This window comes from Perca fluviatilis, chromosome 16 (assembly GCF_010015445.1).
Source record: "Perca fluviatilis chromosome 16, GENO_Pfluv_1.0, whole genome shotgun sequence".
NCBI classification, from domain to species: domain Eukaryota; kingdom Metazoa; phylum Chordata; class Actinopteri; order Perciformes; family Percidae; genus Perca; species Perca fluviatilis.
Window position 1 is genome coordinate 32955715 of NC_053127.1, and position 24503 is coordinate 32980217.

The 24503-nt window shown below is 42.0% G+C and overlaps 1 protein-coding gene across 5 annotated transcripts in view; it reads left to right on the top strand.

The window, feature by feature from the left end:
- Nucleotides 1-24503, top strand: part of pknox2 (pbx/knotted 1 homeobox 2) — a 116759-nt gene that overhangs the window by 68134 nt on the left and 24122 nt on the right. For 2 of the 5 annotated variants that reach the window (XR_005636522.1, XM_039778485.1), the window contains exons 1-3: nucleotides 178-264; nucleotides 3994-4130; nucleotides 23699-23870. Coding sequence is in view for 4 of the 5 variants with exons in the window: in XM_039778485.1 (XP_039634419.1) it covers nucleotides 178-264; nucleotides 3994-4130; nucleotides 23699-23870 (396 nt within the window). In the remaining variant the exon portion in view is untranslated. Of the gene's footprint in view, nucleotides 1-157; nucleotides 265-3993; nucleotides 4131-23698; nucleotides 23871-24503 lie in introns of those variants that run through there. The other 3 variants (XM_039778488.1, XM_039778487.1, XM_039778486.1) reach the window with 3 other exon arrangements.

Genomic DNA, 24503 nt, shown 5'->3' on the forward strand with positions numbered 1-24503 from the left:
CTGAGGGGAGATGGAGCAGAGCAACGCGTTAGTAAATGGAGAAGGGGTAACAGAAGTGAGAGAGGGGAGAGTGAGATGTTGCGTGACAGTCCCGTCTCCTATTATTTAATCACAGCAGCATGATGTTTCTCTCCTGTGTTTTCTGTTTCCGTTCTAGTCCAGATGTGCAGCTAACCCATGATGCAACATGTGTCCCCAGCACCTGCAGTGACAATGATGGCCACCCAGAGCGTTCCTCCACCATCGTACCAGGAGAGCCAACAGGTCAGAGGGTTCATCAGAATTCACCTCGATGCTCAAAGTGCCACCGCATACACCTAACACACGCTAGAGGCTCAAGAAGAAATGGTTTAGGGCCTGAAAACCTATCTTTCTCATCTTCGTACTGTGTGGGACGGGGCCCTACGCAAATGTCATATTTTCTGTTTTGATTAAGTCGATTTTTGTATTTGTGTTTTCTGTGCTCCTTTTTACTGCTTTGATGGGATATAATAAATTGCATGTTGCAGTAAATGGTAAGATTATTAATCTAATATTAAAGTATTATTACAGTGATGCTAAAACAGATACAAGTTACTGTTAAACCCTTGGCTTTTTGTTGACTCTGGCTTTACTTCCTCACAGACACCAATGCTTTACGTTATAATAATAATAATAATAATAATAATAATAATAATAATAAATAATAATAATAATAATAATGATCAAAAACAGTTTCTTCCTCTTTTGCCAAAAAGTAATATGCTGACAAAAAATATATGCTGGTAGAGCGGGCGCCCATATATAGAGGTTTACTCCTCGACGCAGTGCCCCGGCTTCCACTCAAACCTGCGGCCCTTTGCTGCATGTCATTGCCCCCCACTCTCTCTTCTGTCTTCAGCTGTCCTGTTGAATAAAGGCCTATAAATGCCCCCAAAAAAAAAATATATCTTTCATCTTACATAGTGATGTAACTTAAGTTTCCAGTGATGTTTAACTCAATTTTAGAGCTCTTTATTAGCAAACAGTTTAAATATCCAAAAACAGAAATCCAAATGGAGTATATAACCATGTTCTACAGCTGGGCCCTCTGAGAACCCAAATGGAAGTCTCTGTTATCAGTTTTCATAAGGTGGAATTGCATTTCATTATTAAAACATGAGTGCTACATAGTGTATGTTAAAGTGATGAAACTGTAGGCCGGACCCAGGGGCAAGGGCTAGAAAGTGGGGCGCAGGGTGGCACCCCCCCCTGAAATATGATTGGCCCCCCATGGTGCCCCCCAATCCATTGGGCTAGAGAGCTGTGTGATTTCCATGGGATCAGAGTGCTGTCACTGGGCTGCCTGTCCTGCCAATCTTCCCAGCCCTTGTCACATGACCAAATAATGTTTCCATGACGACTATCCAAATTTCGGATACCATGGGACCAGCACTGGAATTGTAGCTGAGCCTTTAGATGATGTGTTTTGTATTTGGATATACAACTTGTTTAAAATGAAAACAAGTGAAGGCCACCCCTGACTAATTATTGGTCCCCCCCCCTGTGCCACCCCACTTAAAAAATCCTGGAATCGCCCCTGGCTGGACCCAGGCTGTGTCTAACACTGCACAGCATCCAAAGGAGGGGGGGGGGGGATGCAGAGCAGCTTCATCCGACCACCTCGTCCACACCACCTCTGTGTGCTTTCGCCCAGAGGATGAGTGCCACGGGAGAGCTCCCGAGCTGCAGTCTGCGCGCTCGGCAAATGCAAATGAGAGCTAGTTAAGTGTGAAGAAGCTAATTTATTTCCCATTTGGTGCTGGGATTAAGACTTGAAGCTTTCCTCCCACCTCACCCTGACTCCAAAAAAAAAAAAAAAAAAAAAGAAACGCGGGCAGTGGGGGTTGTTAGACTCATTTCCTCAGAGAGAACGAATGAGAGACGAAAGTGGGGTGAAAAGAGATGAATAAAACAACAAATCGTGTTCGTAAAGCATGTCACCCTCCCGGCCACCCTACGACACAAATAACACGAGAGAACAGATTTTGTAATGATTCCTTGTCGAACCACCAGTGGTCCTGTGCTTCGTTAGAGCAGAGGAATAACGGATGCGTGCTTCAGCAGTGTGGCCATTTGTAAAGACATTGTTGAGTTGCCAAATACTAATTGAATACTTTTCATTTAACAGGAATCGATATATGACCTGAGCATGCCTTGTTCAATTACTGACTCTATCCTATCTCATTCATTTTGCCTACCAGCTTCATTACAAGGCTACTGACCTGTCCAGCAACAGGCATTCGTTCCAGATACATCCTCATTTGTAGTCTTTCGGCATCAGATGCATGTTGCTCCTTATTGCTTTTGAAAAGTGATTAAGGAGTGACCTAGACCTCACAAGCATCTGTTCGTTCATTACAAGAAGCAGAAGAAGCCTATGTAAGGATCTTTGGTGAATTGATTGATTATTTTGGCTATGCCATTTTCACGTGTGGCCTGACTGACAGTAGGGGGGCAGGGTTAAGTGACTGAATGGTTTGGTTTTACACTAGCTACCACACAAACATCCGCAGAAATAAGCCTATGCTGAATCTCATTAAGAGATTGTTAATTTGTTTGCGATTTTTTTTCTCCCATTCAGGTTAGATTATTTCAACTGACATGAATACAGTTTATTTTATTATTTTTTTAGTTACATTTTATTTCTGTGTATGCCAAACATTTGACCCATCCCACATGGGATTACAATACACCACAAATTTATTTAGCAAACATCTTCTGGTCGCATATAAAAATCATTCGGAGAAATACATGAATACAAGTATATATATAGACTTATATACACATTTATACATGCATACATTAAAAAGATATTCAGGTATGTTCTTTCTTGATTTCTTTCTATGACTTTCTGTTTCCATAAGTAACGTTGGCCCACTTTTTTGGTCCAGACTGAAATATCTCTAACTATGCGATGGCTGGCCATTCATGGTGCCCAAGTGTCCAATGCTTTGGTTTATGATCAAATACCTGAAAAACTAATGGCATCCCCATCGCAAATTTGCTTTTGCAGGATGGCGAAGGAATTTCACAATCTACTCTGCTTTAAACTGCCTCTGATTGGCTTACCCTGGTATTCTTACCCCAACTGATCTCATTCCTTAACCTAATCAATCTAACCAACGGAGGCAACAAGTAGTAGCCAATCAGAGGCAGAGTTGGAAGGGACATTCCTTCGTCATAATATGAAACACAAATTTGCATCCCCATCAGCCTCAGATGTACTTTGTGTTTAGTGCTATGAAGCTAATATTAGCACACTAACTAAGCTGGGGAACATGGTAAACATCATACCTGCTAAACATTAACATGCTAGCAGTGTCACTATGAGCATGTTAGTATGCTGACATTAGCATTCAAAGAGCCCCTATTATACTACTTGTCAGCGGTCTACTAGAATATGTGTACATGCTTTAATGTTAAAAAACAACAGATTATGTTTCTCATAGTCCTACTGTCCGTTGCTGCAGCTCCTCTGTCTGAAACACAAAGCCCAGTCTGCTCTGATTGGTCAGCTGGCTCACTCGGTTGTGATTGGTCAACCAAATTCCAACAAGCCCCTGGGCCAGCTGTGCTTGTTCAGGCAGCAAATTATGAAAAACTGGGCTTGCATTCTCAATCAGTGACATCACTAATGGAAGAATTTCAAACAGGAATGTGGGCGAGCAGTTTTTAGGCAGTTGAGAAAAAGTGCTGTCTGTGGGAGAGAAAGCTGCATTTGGAGGGAAATTCTTTTTTGCACTTATTACATACACCAAAAACGATATAACTAAAATCTAAAAAAGGGGCTCTTTAAGTAAATAATTACTGTACAGCTTCACAGAGATGCTAGCATGGCTGTACACTCTTAGTTTTTATTATTAATAGTTCGGAACCGAAGTATTCATTTCACTCTCCCCTGCTTCAACTCTTATGCTAAAACAAAATAGTTTCAATGTAAAGTCCTTTTGTTATTGTTTCATGTGTCCCCAGATGACGGGCACCACTCAGCAGAACACCAAGACCCCACAGGTCCATATCCCAGCAGCCTCTGCAGCAGGAAATACCTCTGTCAGTGTGACCCTTGACCCCCAGGCCCAGCTTGAGTCCGACAAGAGGGCCGTTTACAGGTTGGTTCATTCTCCCATGAGAGGTTCCCATGTTTATACATCTTCTTGGGCGAATGACGCACAACACCATTTTGTTTTGCGACTGGTAATCACCCTGCTTTTTTGGTAAAATACATGTGGCTATTTGTTAAACTGGTTTTGGCAAAGTGCACCATTCTGCCCTGGAATTTCCCTTCACTTGTGTTTCCTTTTGAAATAATGATTGCATTTTCTCTATAGCCCCATGCTAGCTTTAAGAAATTGTCCTAAATTGACTTGTGTGCTACTTGCTTCTAAAGGCCACAAGCACTAGTGGTGTTTCTAATATGTTCTCTTAAACTAACCATGACTTAAAAGCTTTTGAAAATTGCACTTGAAGGTTGCCTACTTCAATATTCACTTAGTGTTGTTCATAAAGCAAAGAGCACCTTCAGTTATTGCTTTTTACTCATCAAAGGCGAGCAGAAGCACCATCAATTTCCTTTTCTTTGAATTTAATAAATTGACTTTAAAATAAGCATTTGATATACTGGCAACAGTCAGGCTGTTTCTCTGACTTCTGCACAGTGTAAACTGGGGTAGCCTCTAATGACTCTACCCCCTAATGTCATTATTAGGGAGACAATGAATAAATGCATAAATGAATAAATGCTTTCCAGTCCAAAAAACATATTTAAACCAAGAAATGTCCATCGGGCAAACAGAGTTGTTTCGTGTAAGGTTCCAGACTTAAGTTGTAAAAAAAATAATAATGTATTTCTCTTTCACGCCAACAGTTATTTTCAAAGGTAAGCATCAATCTCTAAGAGGTAGAGATATATTTTTGAATTTATTTTGAAATTGAACAATTAGTTTGCCAAATACTTCTTGGTCCAGTTAAATATTACGTTGGGCAATTGGGAATCTTTTTTTTTTTAAATTACCACACATTTCAGTGCACGGTCTTTAGGTAAACTTTAACATTAGTAGAAACATTGTGAAATGTTGTCAGACAATTTTCACACTCTGTACACCTTTTGCCTTTTTTCCTCTTTTGTCACCCTTATTTATATATTTGAGGATGTTTACAGATGACGATCACCTACAGACATTTGTTCCAAATTGTATTCTTTTATTAACCATGTAGAAGCCCTGGAAGGCATCACCTTGTTAGCTGTTGAAAATAAGCAAGAAAAATCACTGCTGGGTGAAACCCAAAACTCCAGTAAAGAAGTGAAGAAAAAAAAAAACACCTCAGTGCTCTCTCGGGCAGCTTATCACTGGAATATTGATGTGCCCTTATAATGAGCTTGTATTATCTATTTATGAAGTAAATTATTCAAAATACAGGCATTTTTAATCGAGCCGGTGTAGGCAGCAAACCCACAGCTTTCTAGATGAGTTGAGTGGAATGAGAAGCCTGCTGCCCTGCACCGTCTGGCGCAGCCCGTCCTGTAACCATGACACTGCAGACGGTGTTGGGCCGGGTGTCCGGGCTCCCCAGGTCCCAGCGGCGCTGTCTGGGGCGGTGCGAGCCTCCGTGCTCAGGCCTGAGGCGAGCTGCTGTAAAATCCTCAGCATCTCCTCTGAGATCCAGGGCTGCCTTTGATGTGAGCAGCCATGTTTGGAGCTGCTCCGGGTGGTGGTGGTGGTGGTGGTGTTGGTGTTGGTGTGTGGTGGGGGGGGGTGTCTCAGTCCAAATCCGCCCTTCTTCCACTTCCATATGGTCTTTCTGGATCTCCACTTTCCTCCTCTTCCTTCCCTGAGCCACACTCACACAGGAAACAAATACACAGGAAGCAGGAATGTTAGCAGTAATAATGGTTATTATAAGTTTAATGTGGTCTCTGGTTCTATCCAGCTCTTTTGTTGTCTTCTAGAGAGAATACATTAATGTTAATAATGCTAATGCACCTGTATAAGCTGCTTGATTGGAGTGCCTCTATAAGAGCTGGGATCTGTGTATGCATTTTTGGGTGTGTTAATGAATGTAAAACCGTTTGAAACATGCACAGTTGAAGAGGACTCGCAGCAGTGTGTATCGGTTGTGTGGTGTGGTGAAAGTGCTGGAAACTACACCAAGCTGCAACAAACAGGAGGACAATGTACAAGCATACACATGTAGGATATGAAGCCAATGTGTGGAATAAAGAAATAGTTCTACATGTTAGGAGCAGTGGTGGAAGAAGTACTATGATCCGTTACTTCAATAAAAGTACTAATACCACACTGTAAAAATACTGTGTTACAATTAATGGCCTGCATTGAAAAAGTCACTTAAGTAAAAGTCTGTAAGTATCATCAGGAAAATGTAGTTAAAGTATTAAAAGTAAAGAAAAATCCTCCCATTGTAGAAAGAGTAAAGTATCCAACCAGTTGTGTGTTTAATGGTCTCATCGTTTCAGCTGGACTTGTAGGCCCTTATATTGTTGGCTAGTATACATTCTGTAAATAATATCATTACAAAGCTTTTGTAAATATCAATTAACATGACCTTGTATCATTTATTTAATAATAACCAATGCGCCCGTGTGTGGTGAGGGATGCAAACCATCGCTATTGGGCCTCATTCATGTTCAGGTTTAACATACAAGTTAAAGACACAGAAACATTTTAATTAAATTTAAAAGAAACAAGTAGCCCTTGAATTCCAACCCAGTTCTAATTCCACGGCTTCTGACTGGTACAGCTTTGCGCCTTGAGAAACCCAAATAGGTGGTAGTCGAACAGAAATGACATGCTGTCAGCATGTTTGTAAGCAGTTAAACTCAACTTTAATTAAATCCCTTGTCTTGTAGTGGAACACAGAACATATGTTCAAGTCATGTTTTCCCCAAATGGCTTTAAAGTACCATGAGTTGAGATTAAATACTCCGGCACTCGGATGCAACCCTTAAATATAAAAAAATAAATAAACGTTACTCTTTAAAGCGCCCATATTATGCTCATTTTCAGGTTCATAACTGTATTTTAAGGTTGTACCAGAATAGGTTTACATGGTTTAATTTTCAAAAAACACCATATTGTTGTTGTACTGCACAGCTTTCTCTCACTGCTGCAGATCCTCTTTTCACCTGGTTTCTGTTTTAGCTACAGAGTGAGACCTCTTTTCTTCTTCTTCTTCTGTACTATCTTTGATTGCACTCGCACATGCTCAGTAGCTCAGATGTAGAGCATGTCAGCTAGCTAACTCTAGAGACAGTAAAAGAAAGGCTGTTTCTCCAACTTTGGTCAGTTACAAGGCAGGATTAGCTGGGAGACTTCTAAACGAGGGCGCACATGTAAGTAGTTCTTTTATAGATTATGGTGAACTTGTGTGTTGTAGCAGTGCTTTGCTATTGAGAACGACGTAGCATGCTAGCGTTAGCATTAGTGTTAGCATGCTAATGCTAACGGTTAGCATGCTAACGAGCTAACGGTTGTGGTTAGCCAGCTCATTTCGGACTGTGACGTCACAGTCCGAGCCGATTTTGAACAGCTCACTAGGAGACTGAAGGCAGGACACATTCAGAAACCGTATCTCACTCAGAACAGCATGGATGGATTTTTTTCAAAGTTTGTATGTGTGTGGAAGCACCAGAGACACAAAAGAACACCCCAAATCCCAGAAAAAGTGATTTTTTCATAATATGGGCACTTTAAAGGTGCTGTAGGTAGGTAGATCCAGGACTTGAAAATTTTAACATCGACAGCTTCTCAGTCTCTCCCCCCTTTCTGCTAAACACCAAAACAGTCTTCTTAGCCCCTCCTCCCACAAGGGAAAATGAGCAGTGATTGACCCGGCCCTGATTGGTGCATCTGAACAGGGAGCGGTGGATTTTTGCAAATCGCACTACAAGCTGTAGGTGGAGCCAGAGGAGCTGGATTTATTTTTAATGACCTTCTTCATGTAGTTCTACTGGAACATAGGGTCAGTTTCAGCAAATATGACAGAAAGGTAGTTTTATAAGGCTTGCCTACTGCACCTTTAATGAATGAAAATACAAGTTCAATCAAAGACATTGAAAGTAACAGGGTCCCATACAGCACACCTGTAGAACTCCATTAGCCCATAATTGGACAATGTTAGAGACAAGTGGCCCATAGTTGAACTGAAAGGCCACATCCTGTTATCACATTGCGGCCATTAGATATTTGCCTCTCTGTTTGTGTGTAATCAAACATGATCAAACATTTGAATTAGTGGGAATGACATTGGACAGAGCCAGGCTAGCTATTACACCTGCTTCCAGTCTTTATGCTAAGGTAGGTTTCAGCACACAGTCATGAGATTGATATCCATCTTCTCACCTCACTCACAAATAACAAGATGTCCCATAATGCTGAACTATGGTGAGCTACTGTGCTAACACAGCCCTTTGGTGTCAAGCAGTGAAAGTACTTATTAGATAAATACACCTGATGTGGTATATTTGCAGATATAACTTAATGTACAATGCTTTTTACTTTTCCACATGCATTTCAAAGTGGAGTCTGTGATTTTAATCCAATACAATACACATCTGTTTTGAAGAAGAAGACTTGAAAATAGCAATTGAGACCATAAACTCATTATGAAACTGTTTACTGAGGTACCAAATCAAGTGAGAAGTAGGCTCATCTTCTCATAGACTTTTAGAAAAACAGAATTGTTTTTGGAGCCAGTGGAGTCGCCCCCTGCTGGAAAATAAATAGAAGGCAGGTTTAAGGAGCTTCTGCATTGGCTTCACGTTTCAGAGTTGCCGCTTGGTTCATAAACAGCCCTGGCTGTGTGAATGGGAAACACATAAAGTGACTCGAACCAAGTCACCCAACACTATTCTGTTCATCGTGCACAGGACAGGGGGGAGGCCATGATGTATGAAGAGAAAGGCAGTGGAAGTGAAAGGGACGGTAAAAAAGGAGCACTGATGTAAGGTGTGTATTTGTACTTGTTGAGTTAAAATATTAACATTCTTTCTCCAGAATCGCAGACTCCACCTTTAACTACCTTAACATGAAGATGGATTTCTTTATGTTTCCTGGTATGATATTTTGCATGGACAGAGAAATTCAAATGGATTATCGTGGGCTCATCTCCTCTAAAACACTGTCAGTGTGTAAAAGGATTAATTATCTCAGAAAATGTTTAAAGGGGTACTCCAGCAGTTTAGCAGCACTTTCACAAAATCCCTTTAAAGTGCTCATATTATGCTCATTTTCAAGTTCGTAATTCAGGTTTACATGGTTTAATTCCAACCCAGTTCTAATTCCACGGCTTCTGACTGGTACAGCTTTGCGCCTTGAGAAACCCAAATAGGTGGTAGTCGAACAGAAATGACATGCTGTCAGCATGTTTGTAAGCAGTTAAACTCAACTTTAATTAAATCCCTTGTTAAACCAGCTCCTCTTTTCACCCTGTGTGTTGAGCTCTCTGTTTTAGCTGTTCCTATCTTTGTTGGGAGTCACACATGCGCAGAATCTAGGTAAGGACTACTAGCCAGTCAGAAGCAGAGTATGAGGGCGTGCCCTGACAGTACCTAGGTAAGGACTACTAGCCAGTCAGAATCCGAGAATGAGGGCGTGCCCTGACAGTACCTAGGTAAGGACTACTAGCCAGTCAGAAGCAGAGTATGAGGGCGTGCCCTGACAGTACCTAGGTAAGGACTACTAGCCAGTCAGAAGCAGAGTATGAGGGCGTGCCCTGACAGTACCTAGGTAAGGACTACTAGCCAGTCAGAAGCAGAGTATGAGGGCGTGCCCTGACAGTACCTAGGTAAGGACTACTAGCCAGTCAGAATTAGAGTATGAGGGCGTGCCATGCTAGCAGCTAGGTGAGCATTATAACGTGTGTTACAAAGTGACCACGTCTGTCTCTGAAGTAAAGGCTGGACTACAGTAGAGCTGTTTGGAGCAGTTGGTGAACAGTGTTTTCTGTTGGAGATGGTAAGTCCCTTTGTGGTGGACTTTGGGCTTTTTCACTTTGTAAACCTATAACATGCACAAAAAAGATATATAACACAATAAAGCAAAGGGGAAACGCCAATAGGCATAATGTGAGTGAGTATTAGGGTCCATATTATTTCATTTTACAAGCAACTACTGTACAACTGTATATTATCGGTGTCATCACGTGACCCGACAGGATGAGAATAAAATAAGATGGGAGCATGAGTTACTTAAATCTTAAAGGGTGCTATAGAGGATATAGAGCCAGGTGAGTCTGTAAATGTGCGTGATGGCCAATTAAAAAGTGATCAACAGCGTCAGAGGCGGCGCCGAGCTCAGGGAGCAACACCAGCTCAGGATTCACCAGCATGTGCTGTTAAAAAATGATTATTTGTAGCTCTTAAGTGAAATCCTCGCTGTTCATAGCCAGAGGAGGCAGAGCACATTAGAATTTTCGGAATTATTTTTTTGCCCGTGCAAGGAGCTAATGACTAAACGCACCTTGTTACTGTGTTAAAAATGCAATTAAATTTGACTTCACAAGTCACCGTCTCCCACAGTGAGTCACATTGTGCAAAAAACCCCAACCAAAAACACAAATAGCACTCTTATTTTAATAGAAGTCTGATCAGCCAGCGTTCCTCCAACAGTATGGGGGCTGTCGACTTTGAGAAGCACAGAGAATCAACATCTCTGCCATTTTTCTTTAATTATTTTGCTCAGGAAGTCTGCGTGGCTTTAATGTTTCTTTTCACTAATTGCTAGAATGCCGACTTTATGGGGAGATGTGTGGTTTCCTCGCTCCCTCTCTCTGTCTCTCTGCCTACTTAGTTATTAGCAGCGGAGTAAATGTGTGATAGGGTAATTAGCCTAATGAGTTGTGGCATTTACTATAAAGATCCTTCTGGATTCTCTGCATCTCATTAAAAAGCCGGTGAGGCTTTTGTTTTTTAGGTTGCGAATTGTAGCGTTTCGCAGCTGATGGAAGCTGATTCGGCACCGAGACGGAAGTATGCACTTAATTGAAAGAGACCTCGTAATAGTCCTTTTTTTTTTTTTAACAGAAACGTCCTTGTGATGCTTAGAAACAACTCGGGTAGAGGAGCTGTTTTATGGACTCACTTTTATGTCTGGCGCTTGTTTGTTCATGCTTCCTTGCTTGCTTTACATGCAGAGAACTTAGTGAATCAATCATAAACAGTAAGACGAGTGTGTGTTTTCATACTGAAAGTCCTCACGGGAAGTTTTACACTTGCTGTTCACAGTAAGAGCCAAATACACCGCATTTCCATGTTCTACTCGCTAGTCCAGACAGAGAGCTATTACCATCATCTAGAATAAAGGGACGCAATCTGTTCTTTAGATGAATTATGAAGGACCTATGCATCAAACATATTGCACTCTTGGCTTAAGCAACAGTTTTTAGTGATATGTAACACGTTTTATTTCCATCCGAAGCAGGATTCAAATGTGATTTATTCTGCATTTTGACAGTAGTGGGATCCTTTTACAAAGCTGCCCTGTTGCAGTGCAGAGCCCTGTATGGTGCACATTACCATTCACTCCCCTCCATAGTGGGTCTTCTTTGCTGAAAGCCTCTCCCATGCTGGTCACCCTGGCTATTTTGCATTGAGACTGGATTGAAGGTTTTGTGTGTATTTGCGGGAAGGGGTTACATGCCGTCCCGCTGACGGTCGCCAAGCTCCAAGACATACAGGACTCTACCCATCCTCGGGTGTGTTTACGCTTGTGTACGCGCTTGTCGTTAATGGCATAAAAGACGATTTGAAGACCTCTCATGTCGTACACAACAGGAGAGAATGCGTTTAATTTGACACATCCGAGGATGCCGTTGGCCACGTTTGTGATCGTCTGTGTGTGTTTTTTTTCCTGCCTCTGTAATGCACCATAAAGTCTGTTTATCCTCACTGCCACACTGCATCAATGCATCCTGGACCACTGCGCAGCATTTCCAGCAGGGCAAAGGCTCGGGCTGTCTGACGGGCTTGAAACAGGCTGTGCCTCCTCCATTTAGCAGGTCAGCGTGTGCTGGTGCTCAGCCGCTGCTGAATGCAGGAAACTGTGTCAAAGCTCAAGTGGTTTTATTGGCTGTTTCTTTCAGATACCCGTTTTTATGAGTTTCCTCACCGCTTGACTTAGGATGAGAAAGGAAGTCCACAGTTTTGTTTTTGACTTGGGCAATTTAGTAATCCATGTTATCTGTTCTTGGCACAAGAGCAAACACTGAAGAGAGTAGAACACCATTGGCACTTCACAGCTGCCAAGTAATGCCCTCTGGAAACACAGTCATTCACACTGAAGTTTTATCTTCATTTCTGTTGTTTCACCAATGAAAATAACTTTTGCTAGATGCAGAATCTATATGATTGACTTTTTCTAACATCCTTCACTGATTAGTTTGTGCACAGGGGTACACACACACACCACTAGGGCTGGGAATCTTATGTTTGTCTATTAGCGCAATGGGGCAAAACGGTCACAAATCAGGCAGACATAGGTGTAACAAAATATGCAGACAATAACACAAAGGAATTTGGTACAGATTTTTGGTTGTGTTTGTTAGTGGGAGAAGTACATATGTCATATTTGCATCTGTGTTTCTGTGCATGAATGTAAATGAGGAAAGTGTGTTGTGTGTTCATGTGTGCAGACATTTGGAGGAGGAATGTGCAGGTACAGAATGTGCAAGGAGGAGCAAGAGGCAGGGAGAGGAAAACACATCAAATAACAAATAATAACAATCATTAAAAAACAGAAAAAGACAGAAGACAAAAGGATTGTGTATGTGTGTGTGAATATAATTTGTGTAAAGTCACAGTGATAATGATTGTGATACTGTGTGTTACAGGGAGCAGGCAGTTGATATAATAAATGAATGAATATAATGATGTCGATAACAACAAAAAAGGGTTGTGATGTGTGCGTGTGTGTGTGTGTGTGTGTGTGCATACATGCATACACATGCAGGTGAGAAAATACTGTACACACATATATCATTTCTTAATGTGTTTGTGTATTAATTATTATACATTAATTAAGGAATTCATTAATTTCATGAGTAGCAGGCAGACTGGGAGTTACAGTAAAGTGAGGGTAGTGTGCTCTGTGTTAGGAGAAAGCTACACTTCATACTCGTGTCCCATCTGTGTACATCTGCCGTGGACTTCACAGAGGCAACTGTAGACTCAGCCTGCGTGGCTGCTCACGGCCGGTGTTGGGAGAGATTTTTGTACAAACCCACAGACTGGACGGAGCTTTTTGGCTCAGGAGGCCTCAGAGGAACCAAAACCCCAGTGAAGTTCAGGGCCAGGCATGAGAATGAAAAGGGGAGTTCGAAAAGTAGAGAACAAGGAGACAGGATTTATTCAGATAGTGCCGGAGGTTCTTTGTGTGTGTGTGTGTGTGTGTGTGCACATGTGTACAGTATGTGTGTGAACCCCCACCCCCACACACACACACACCCTTATGCAGGGTGTGCTTCAGACATGTAGCCTGGGGAAATAGGGGCCTTGTCGGGAGCAAACGCAGCAGGACTCCATCACAAACTGGCTTCTAATATACGGGGGTACAGCAGGCCTGATTAAGCTGGCAAACAGTGGGGAAGCAGAGAGAGTGAGAGAGCTCCATCTCTCTCTCTCTCCTCTCTCTCTCTCTCTATCTCTCTCTCTTTCTGTCTCTCTCTCAAACTCACACACACACACATAAACACATACCTTGCACCCCCCTTGGTGGCCTGCCAGATTATTACGAAAGCAGGCAAACATGACTTATTCCATCGACTTTGGCTTTGCATCTGCAGGTTTAACATTTTTCATTGTTGGGAGAAAACCTGAAAAATCCAAATTTTGGTGAGAAACTTTAAGAGTAATTCCTGTAGAGATTGGAAGTGCATTGACCTAGGAAACAGTAGTTGATAAAAACTCTCACCAAGAGGTCCATTCAGTAGCCGTTCTGGAGCTTTCTCCCACAGTCTTCCTCAGCAGATGGAGTCGCACACACAATGGAATAATAGATGATCAAATGTCCATTTTTCATAGCTCTCGGTCCTGAGTCTGTTTGTTGAAGTCCTGCTTCCATTTATTGTACATTTTCTTTGGACTCTGGACTATTTGACAATGTGTTATGTAAATAATTACATTCAAGATTCATGATGGAAGCATAATGAAGCATTCATACATATAGCTACGAAAAGTAATGCACTGTAATTCGTATGTATTCCATGTAGTTATTACTATGCACCACATTGACTGCTGCTGTATAAGACCGTGAAGATCTTTCTTGGAAGGAGGTCGGGGGGGGGGGGGTAGGGAATGTTTGGGTCCTAAAACACAGGGCTTTCAAGCCGGGGGAGCAGAGTTCATGTCCTGGAAGAAGTTAAGAGGAAAACACAAGACTTCCACCCAGGAAACAGGTGTTAGTGTCCCGGGAGTACTACTTAAGGGGGCCGGTGTTCCAACCCAAACCACAATCTTTTTTCTAATCCTAACTAGTCGCTTTGGTGTCTAAACCTAACTGTCGTTGCTGCATAACACTTTTGTCGGTTAAATTTAACTGTAAAGACCGCTAAACTTAACTGTCATGTGACCGGTCATCATGTGACCAGCCAGTGGTCGCTGTAGTTTTGTAGGTTATCAAACAAATTTTTGTGCGTACGCTTTCCTACGACATCATACGAACCAGTTCATGAGAATGCGTTGCATATACGTAGAATTTAAGTACAACCAATAAAATGCATTTTATTACAATTCTGAAGGTGAACGATGTGAGAGCTCATTACAGAACAGTATATCAGCCAATTAGTTCTGACATCTTTGGTGAAACTGACAACAAGTATGAGCTTACAAGTATAAGCTCACATCTTTCGCGTAACAACAGCCTGTTTTTAAATGTTACACCAGTGTTCTACCTCCTTTTTGAAGTGTCCTCCCATCTAATCAAACTGCAAAAATCAAGTGGCGGCTTATTTTCCTCCCTCAGCCTGTGACTCACCGACCATAAAGCAGATGCCTACTAGTGCTGCCACGTCACTCACCTTCATTGTTTAAGTCATCATGTTCCACCGCTGGCCTCTGATTCTCCGTTTTGGGCTTTTGGTTGGTGACCCAGCGCGATGCAGTGCCGGAGGGTGGGGACCGTGCTGACTCCACTCACTGGCCGTCCTGTAAATCGCTCTTTTATGGCCCTTGTAATGATCCCCCAGCCGGCAATCTCCACTCCGCCGCACTGCAGATGGAACCTGCCGCTTCTGGCAGCCGACATGGGGGGGCTCAGGATGGTTGCAGGAGGTAGTGGGAGACTGGAAAAAGCACACATAGCGTGACCATGCACTCACCCAACCACACACACACACACACGCACACACACGCAGACACATGCGGCTATGTTCCCGTTCATAAAAATGCAAGCCTTTTCACACCCCATCTACCTTAATCCCGACTTCCTGTGCAAAGGTCATAGAAAAGCGCCGAAAGGTAGTGTTTTTACCTCGCTCCAAGTTGGCAAGGTCCAACTGTGCACAATATGTGGTCAAGGATAGATGTTTCCTCATGCAAGCCCTGATTGCCTTGATAGCTTTGGCCTTTTACATCATTTATTCCATATCTGGCTGGTAGAGCTTACAATTCCCATAGAGCACAGACACTCCAGCTAATCTCAGAAACCCCTAATGATCTTAAACATATGTCAGATTTCCTCAGCTGAAAGCTTTCACGAAAGGAGAGAACAGAATGAAATATCTTTCTTCCTTGCTTTCTCCGTGTACAGTATCTCCATGGAAGCTGAATATCATCACTTTTGCAAAACACACCAAACTAAATGTGTTTTTTTTTTGCGGCAGTAGCGGAATGACAAAACATGCATTTTTAATGTCTTTAATTATAGCACTTTTGTTTTAATGGCTCCACATAATATTTGAGAAATGTTTGTTTGACACATCTAGAAAGACTGGAAATGAATTGCAGCAGCAAGATGGAAAAAGCAAATATAATATATTATATGCAAATGGCTCCACATCAAGCTTTTAGAAAGCTGTTGTCGTCTAGATAAATGTATCAATCATGTACGTTAACCCGTTGTTTACAGATTTCAGAAACATTTCAGCTCAACAAAGTCTGTTGAACAAATGCACTTTCAGTTTAATGTCCTTTGCTGTTTGCGAATGTTAATCAGACTCGGCGTCATTAAACAAGACATGCTTTATTGTTTCCGTTTAAGAACAGAAAGAGCATAGCTAACGAACGAGAAGGCTCACTTGGTAGCTGTATTTTTAGCTGTAAAAGCTGTAAAAAGAAGGATTTGGAGAGGATTAAAGATGCGTCGTGTAAAAAGTAACTACACATTTAGCAGTTTGGATTTAGGTGAGATTGATGTGCATTAACATACCAGTCTGCTATTATAATAAAATACAGATGAAGATTTCACCTGGTTCACTCTCAGATCTCGGATCATGTTAATGTCACATAAAATTACTATAATTTGGTTTTTTATATAACCTGGACCCCGCTTCCCCATGCCTTTGTGTCTAATAGACTGATGCGAGCCAAAATCGTTGAACTTGGTCCGGTATTGAGCGAGACTGCAGTGACGAGCCGGCGCGAACCGAGTAATGCAATGTAACCTTGTGGGGCAATAGTGCACCCTCAAATATCTCACCCACGTTGTTGAAATCATTTAAATATTGAGCCACGGCACTGGAAATCTTTTGCCCCATTAGGTCACATGGCAGCTCTGTTCGGGCCGGCTCGTCACTGCGGTCTCGCTCAATACTGGAGCAATTTCAAAGATTTTTGGTCACATCAGTCTATTAGACACAAATGCATGGGGAAATGGGGCCCAGGTTAAAAAAACAACAACTGAAATGACCCTTTTAACATCTGTCAATGTTAACGAAAGTGAAAAATAATGAGTGTACCGGCCCCGTGATTTGGATCCGCTCCAACATGTCATGGCTTCTTCCTTGGCCCATGCTACAACCTTCCACCACGTTTCATGAAATCGCGCCAGTTGTTTTTTCTGTAATGCTGCTGTCAGACAAACAAACTGAACCCGAAACATAACCTCCTTGGCTGAAGTAATAAAGCTCTACTCACAATGGACCGTTTTTTAAAATGAAACTATTCAGATTCTAATTTATAGAGTGGCACAAAAGAAACCAATATCCAGATCTTGATATATTTGACAGAGCGTGCCAAGAGGCGTAATGTGGCAGCGGCGACAACTGAAAACAATTGCTTTTCACGTTATAATAACAAGTTATTATCAAATATTTTTTTCAAGTTATTGAAATATGATACAGTGGCAAATGATCACAGTTTAACAAGAAACTTTTCTTGTTATACAAACATATTGATTTAATTTATACCACAAAACTTTCTTGGCGTTAAACAAAATCAGACTATCTTGTTGAAACAAGAAACGTTTCCATTATAACATGAGAAGTTGGTATGCTGTTGGTAGGCTGGTATGCTGTTGATGATCTTAACATGTTTATTAATTCATCTGTGACATACATTTAACATCTTTCATCTATGGTATACTTTTCTCCTTTGACTTGAAGACATTCTGCTATCATGTGGATTGTCACCTCTAATTGCTGTATTTGCTTTGTTTTTGCCTCGGCTATTGGTGTTTTTCTGCCATTCACACACAGTAGTCTATGTATTTTCCAACCAATGAAGGCATTGTGTACTCTGTTAGCTCTACCCACAATGCCCCCGGGTCCTAAGGCCCTGCAGTGTCACATCACTTTGACAGCAGACATCAGTTAGTGGTTCCATGTCCGCATGATCTTTATAAAGCAACTCACGACTCAAACAAAAGTGTCGTTTTGTTGACACCAGTGAGCGGCATGTCGTATTCGTTCTTGTTTGTAGAAATGAACACTCATAGAAAAGGATAAATGATGCACCGCATCAGCAGAATGAACCACTTTCTCGGATAAAAATAACACAGAGGCTCCGTGTCAGAGTAAACAACTTCTTAAGACACCATCTGCAGTGCTGAGAGTTACCCTGTTTGCCCCCTTCCACCCACACCTTCACCCCCACCTGGATTCACCCCCCCCCCCACCACCACAAGCAGACATTAAACAGATGAGGCGGAGGCTCTCCATTCTGCACGTGACCCTCCTGTTTAGTATTCCTGCCACGTCTGGCTGGGGGAGCGGCATTAAATTGGGATCAGACAGATTAGAGTATAATATGGACGGCTATTAAAGGCTGCAAATGAGAGGCATGGGTTAGAGCCTGAGCAGGGGCCCAGACTGCCTCCATGTCAGTGCAGTTCCCTGTAATATACACTCACATACAGTGCATACACACAAATACATGTCCACACTAATGGCACAGTGTGGCAAAAATGCGAGAAATATACAACAATCTTTAAGCAAACGACTATCAATACGTGCAAAAATCCGTTTTATACATGCATTCTGTTCATTGGTGTAGATTTAATACCGTTTTTTTAGTGACACCCTCGTCCACACTAATATTCACACCTGGCAATCAACTGCAGGTATGAAAGTGACCCAGAGCTGTCCAAAATACCCTTTTCTACCCAAATCAGTGCGTATATGCAGGTTGCTAACCATAGCCTAAACAAACTGAAACAAACAGAGTACATTTGAACTGAACCAAAGAGGTTAGATGTGAAGGTACGGTACATTCCAGTAACTTCAATTTGCTAGGTTTGAAGATTTCCTACTTTTTAGTGCACGCTAAAAATCACTGAGTTAAAAACTGACCCAGCCTGAGGTCAATACAGCACTAGTCTCGGGTTTACCAGACTTCCACACATCTCCACAGCGCTGTGGAGTAAGGTCTGGCTACACCACAGATGCATTCTGGGATAGAAGAAAAAAAACTCTCTGGGTTGTTTGCATTTCTTTAAACCAATCACAGTTGTCTTGAGCAGCGCTAACCTCTGGACTCAGTGACGGTGGCTCTGCTAAATAGTCTCTGGAAGGAGCTTGTTTTGGTGGAACATTTGCATCCAGCAAAAGAAAACGCCACATACAATAATAAATGAAGTTAACTGTTGACACAACACAGTAAGGTGATCTATTTAAATTAGCTGATACATGGTTAAACCCTTACCAGTGGATCTCTGTATGTACTTCGTCCACAGCAATCCCACCAATCAGTCCCAAAACGTCCCAGTTAGAGAGGAAATGACCTAAACATATTATTTGTAAATCTTTACAATCATTCCCTGAAAGAACCAAGTAGGCCTGTCTTGTTGCACCATCCACATTTTCTTTTTTGTTGTTGTTTCCCGAAGGGAACAGATTTTTAATGAATGGCAACGCACTGAGGGCGGAGAGGGGCAACACTGTACAGACGCAAAACTTAGCCATGGGCAGAAAACCACCCACGACAAGGATTGTTTTTACCCAGAAACCCAGCAGTAATATATAAATAAGATAAAAAACCCATTGGTACTGGTTACAGTTAACCAGTACCAAACTGACCCAGCTGGGTCCATTTTAACCCAGTGATATTTAGTTTATATTAGTATCAAAATATACAATGTGACAACAATGGACACCTCTTCCGCTCACAGATCTGGCCAGGACATTAATGGGCAGAAAGCAACACATAGACTGCACCTGCATATTCACCATTATTTAGATGTTCCTACTAATGCAATCAGATACATTTGAAAGATGTTGCAATCACATTAAAATTCCACACATAGAGGCTTTCGCGCAACCGAGAATCTGAGTAGGAAAAGTTCGATTCTCAAAATAATATGAAGATTGTTCTTGTCCTTGATATGTCTTCAAGTGTTTGAATGACAGTATCTTGTATTTCAAATCCTACATTTACTGTATTTATAAGAATAGTTTGTATGTCACTGCTTTTTGCTGATTTCAAATGGCAAAAACATAACAACGTAAACTTGGCTTCATTCCTTGAAGACCCCCCCCCCCCCCCCCTTCCCCCTTCCCCCTACCCCATTTAAATAAAAAAAAAAAAAAAAAAATATAAAAAAATTTATCCCCAACCCAAACCCCCTTTTTTTTTTTTTTTTTTGTGGAAAAAAAAAAAAAAACTCCCCTGGTTTTTTTTTCAGAAAAAAAAAACACAAAGGCCCCCCCCCCCCCCCCCCCCCCCCCCCCCCCTCCCCCCCCCCCCCCCCCCCCCCCCCCCCCCCCCCAAAGCGTGTTAGAGGATGGACGAAGCAGAGTGCAACAAAAGAGTCAGGATGGGATAACAACAGGGAGAGAACTGAGATCACCACCATAAAATATAGCTCTTTGGGGCAAACATATTCATCTGTTCTGCGTCAGTCTCCTGTCTAAGTTTGTGTTCTGTCACCCTGGCCTATTCGGGCAGCAGCTTTCCTCCAAGTGGAAATACTAAATAATTTGGCATGCACTACATATAGTACTGTACAGCAGCACAGTATGGACCATTGCACAGTGTATCTGGGGAATCTTATGTGAGTGACATTCCCTATAAAAGGCAGATTGTAACAATGTAGGTGACACTGTGGAGCCTAGCACTGTCACTGGTCCATATCCTATCCACTGAAAGATCTGTTTTTGATCTCTGGCTAAACCTTGTCCGTATGTTCAGCATGTCCTTTAGGGAACGTCATGGAGCCGCCACACTGTCAAAAGTACAGTGAGGGGGGGGACTGTTGGAGTGGAGCTTGTATTTTGTCTGGAATTCTTCTGTCTTGCATTTTTCTATTTAGTAACTCTCTATTGAGAGACCATTAATGTGTCTTCACATGTGTACGGTTAAAGGACCACAGACCAGGGCTATTAAATTACAAATTCAGTTGGGCCAGAGTTTAAAACCAAGCAATTTAGCAGGGCCACACAATATTATTGGCAGCATGTAATGACACATGTTAACCCAACACAATTAAATCTAATTAAAAACAATGTTTATTCATTGTTTCCATATTGACATCTGACACAGGCACATCAAAAAGTGCAATCCAGGCAGGGTTAAATCGACGCTTCCCATTCTCAATTTTGCGCTTCAGGGTCGAGAAGGACACGTTTATCAGTTTGTACCACAGCACTATTACTTCTGCCGTTACCACTACATGCAAAACAATATTTAACACAACATGCTGCATTCTGGGTTGAATGTTACAAGGCTACGCCGTAGTGTGTATTCACGAGCTGTACTACTCTGTAGGAACTTCTGTGTTTTTCTAGGTTTTTCTCTGCTTTTCTGTTTAGGACTGTACATGAGATTTTCCCCTTTCTAGTCTATATATCCCTGCGTCTGCTGAATTAAAAAAATTTTTTATATCCCTCCTCAAAGTGATCAGTGCTACTTCACCAACAGACTATATACCTAATATAGAAGTATTTTAAACTAAGTAAAGTTGCTGTAACGTGAACAGTCTGTAGAATGATAAAATCAGAGCAGCAGCTGCTGGTTGTATTTAGGCGCTACAGAGCTCCAGGACGCCGGCTACCAGCGGCAGTTGTTTAGCCGCCAACAGTTGACTGTGAGCCGGCTACAGGCACCGCCAGATGACGGTGCATTCAGGGGCCGTGGTAGTGGAGTTTAGTCAGAAAAAGTGAGCGTCACGCGCCGATGACAGTTAAGTTTAGACACCAAATGACTCGTTAAGTTTAAGAAAAAGATCGTGAACGAACGAGCGTCTCCTGGGTGAAAGTGTTTTGTATTCGCTGCGAAAGTGAACTCCTCTCTCCGTCTTTAAAGCACTGTGTTATGTTGACACCACGTTGTGCTATTCCATTGGATATTGAAGTTCATAAATAAGGGTTTAGGCATGGCTGGCCGAGTGGCACTATATCCATGGTATTGCAGGTTTTGTTTTGTTGTGCCTGATCAAAAAACATCCCCCCACTTTTTCACAAATCGCACCCTGGGTATAACATATATTTACTGAACATACATGAAAAGCCTACTAAAGTTAGAAGGAATGCTAATCAGTGTGTCAGCAGGCGGTTGAGTAGTTGGATGATGAGCGAAAGGTGTAGTACCTAAACTAGTAACAAGGCCGAAGCCGACCAAAAAGAAACGTGGTGCCAGGAGAAAGGAGAGAGCCAGACATTGCAAACATTCAGGGTTCAGCCCAAACCTAGGGGGGATCTGGGGGAAAGCTCCCCCAAAAAGATTTTTTTTATTCCAGATTTACCACAGCTATGTGCACTATATTTCACTATATAATCAGATGCAGCATTCAGATAATAGAATGCCTAACAGTCTGCACATCATTTAGGAAAAACATAATATTTGCCAAGGAAAAGAATCACCCTGTAGAGCCTACATCCTGTTTTGTGTCAAATTGTTCTCCAACTGTCTTCATCATCCTGAAACCAGAACACAGCAGATCATGTGAATGAAATTGTCTGATGTGACTATTTTTTGAAGTTAGGCTACATAGGTAGGGTAGGAATTTGACGTAAACAGGATTACTAATCGTAAAACCTATTTTTGTTATACTCTGCTGCAGTAGAGCTCACAGGATTTATCTTGATATTTCCCCCTGTAAGAGAACTTTTGCTCCATTGATTTGCCGGTCCAGTCAGAGAGACTGAGGGCAAATGAAAGACAAAGTTATTTTAAAACCCTAAAAGATTCGGGGCTTTTTGAGGAAACATTCGGATCTGGAGCCCCAGGGGCCACACCCTCGCTCTGCTCCTGCAGAGAGCCAGATCTTAAAGGCTCCTGGGAGACTGGCCAGGTGCTCCCAGTTGCATAGATTGACTGAGTCCGCCCAGAGACCTGCAAGACAACCCAGACAGAGAAACACACAGCAGGCCCTGCTATAGCAGATGCAAGGTGTACATTGGTTGCAATGCATAATATGAGCAAAATAGGACTGAAATGTGGTTATTGTATCCTAGCAACATAATCAACACGACTGCAGCACAATACTGTGTGTACACACCTATAGATTACTTAGTCCTGTGCTGCGCTGGGAGAGGTTGTGCTTGGGGTGTGTGTGTGTGTGTGTGTGTGTGTGTAGGTAGGTATGGGTCCTTGGTCATGATAATCCATCAATGGAAGCACTCAAGTGATATTGTATTGGGATGAATAATGTAACAGTAATATATATGTAGTCTGTACCTTATGTAGTGAATGTTTTATGCTGCTTTAAAGGAAAAATATACCGTTACAGTTACTAACTTGAATTCTTTGGTCTCTTTGTCTTATTATCAAAAGATAACTGGCTAAACAAAGACACACGTCACATTAATGCAATAGAATTTCATTGCAGAATGCAGACAAAAAATCAGCTGCATGTTAAACGTTAATGGTAAATTTTTGGTGTAAGAATAAAGGAGCATGTGTTTCTTCTTCGCTCCTACATGTACAATCACACAGGCAGAGTTGGCTAGTTTATGTCAGCACACGCGCCCTTGATTGAAAGTTCACACCATTTATCTGGGGCTGGGAAAAAGATTCCTGGGAAATGTAGGAAACCTCCAACTAAGATTAAAAAATAGTGGCTGCACCAATTGAATTATTTGCAAAACACAAAATGGCCAAAGCTTCTAAAATGCATGATTACCTTCTCATGGAACTTGGAAATTCAGTGAAATTAATATTTTCAGAGCTACAGTTATATTGCTTGATGCACCAACATTTACTTTAAAAAGACATGAATTAAGATCAGAGATGACATCTATACACACTGATACACACTGTCCCTCTGTCTCTCTCTCTCTCTCTCTTTCTCCTCAGACATCCGTTGTTCCCTCTGCTGGCGCTGTTGTTTGAGAAATGTGAGCAGGCCACGCAGGGATCTGAATGCATCACATCAGCCAGCTTTGATGTGGACATTGAAAACTTTGTGCATCAGCAGGAGCGAGAACACAAGCCCTTCTTCAGTGAAGATCCAGAGCTGGACAACTTGGTAAGCTAACTGCCGTGACATGCATGGTAATCCTTAGTCTATATCGACAACGTTTCATTTTCTGGAATTGTTCCGGTGCTGCCAGAAATTCCGCTGGATGTCCATCATTTTTGGCCGTCTGTCTGTCACCTTCCTCTTTCTTTGTGTTGGCGTTCTAACCTCCGGTGGATTTGTGAGGACTATGGTTAACTGCTCCTCAGATCTCTGCAGGGTAAATCCAGACAGCTAGCTAGACTATCTGTCCAATCGGAGTTTTCTGTTGCACGACTAAAACAACCTTTGAACGTACACATGTTCCACCAAAACAAGTTCCTTCCAGAGGCTATTTTGCAGAGACACCGTTACTCCATCCTTAGCGCCGCCCAAGACAATTGTGAATACTTTAAAGAAATGCCAATAAACCAGAGCACGTTTTACTCTTATCCCAGACTAGCCAGACCCTCATTCGAAGCGCTGGAGGAAGGTCTTGCAATGCGAGACTAGGTAATCATTAACACACCACTTTGATTTTTAGGAAGTCATTGTAATGTGTAATGTCAGTGTAATTCTTTGATTAAACATTAACATTAGTTAGCTATAGGGAACCTGCTCCACCAATTATCTGAAATGAGGTCTGACTCTGGGAGACACTGG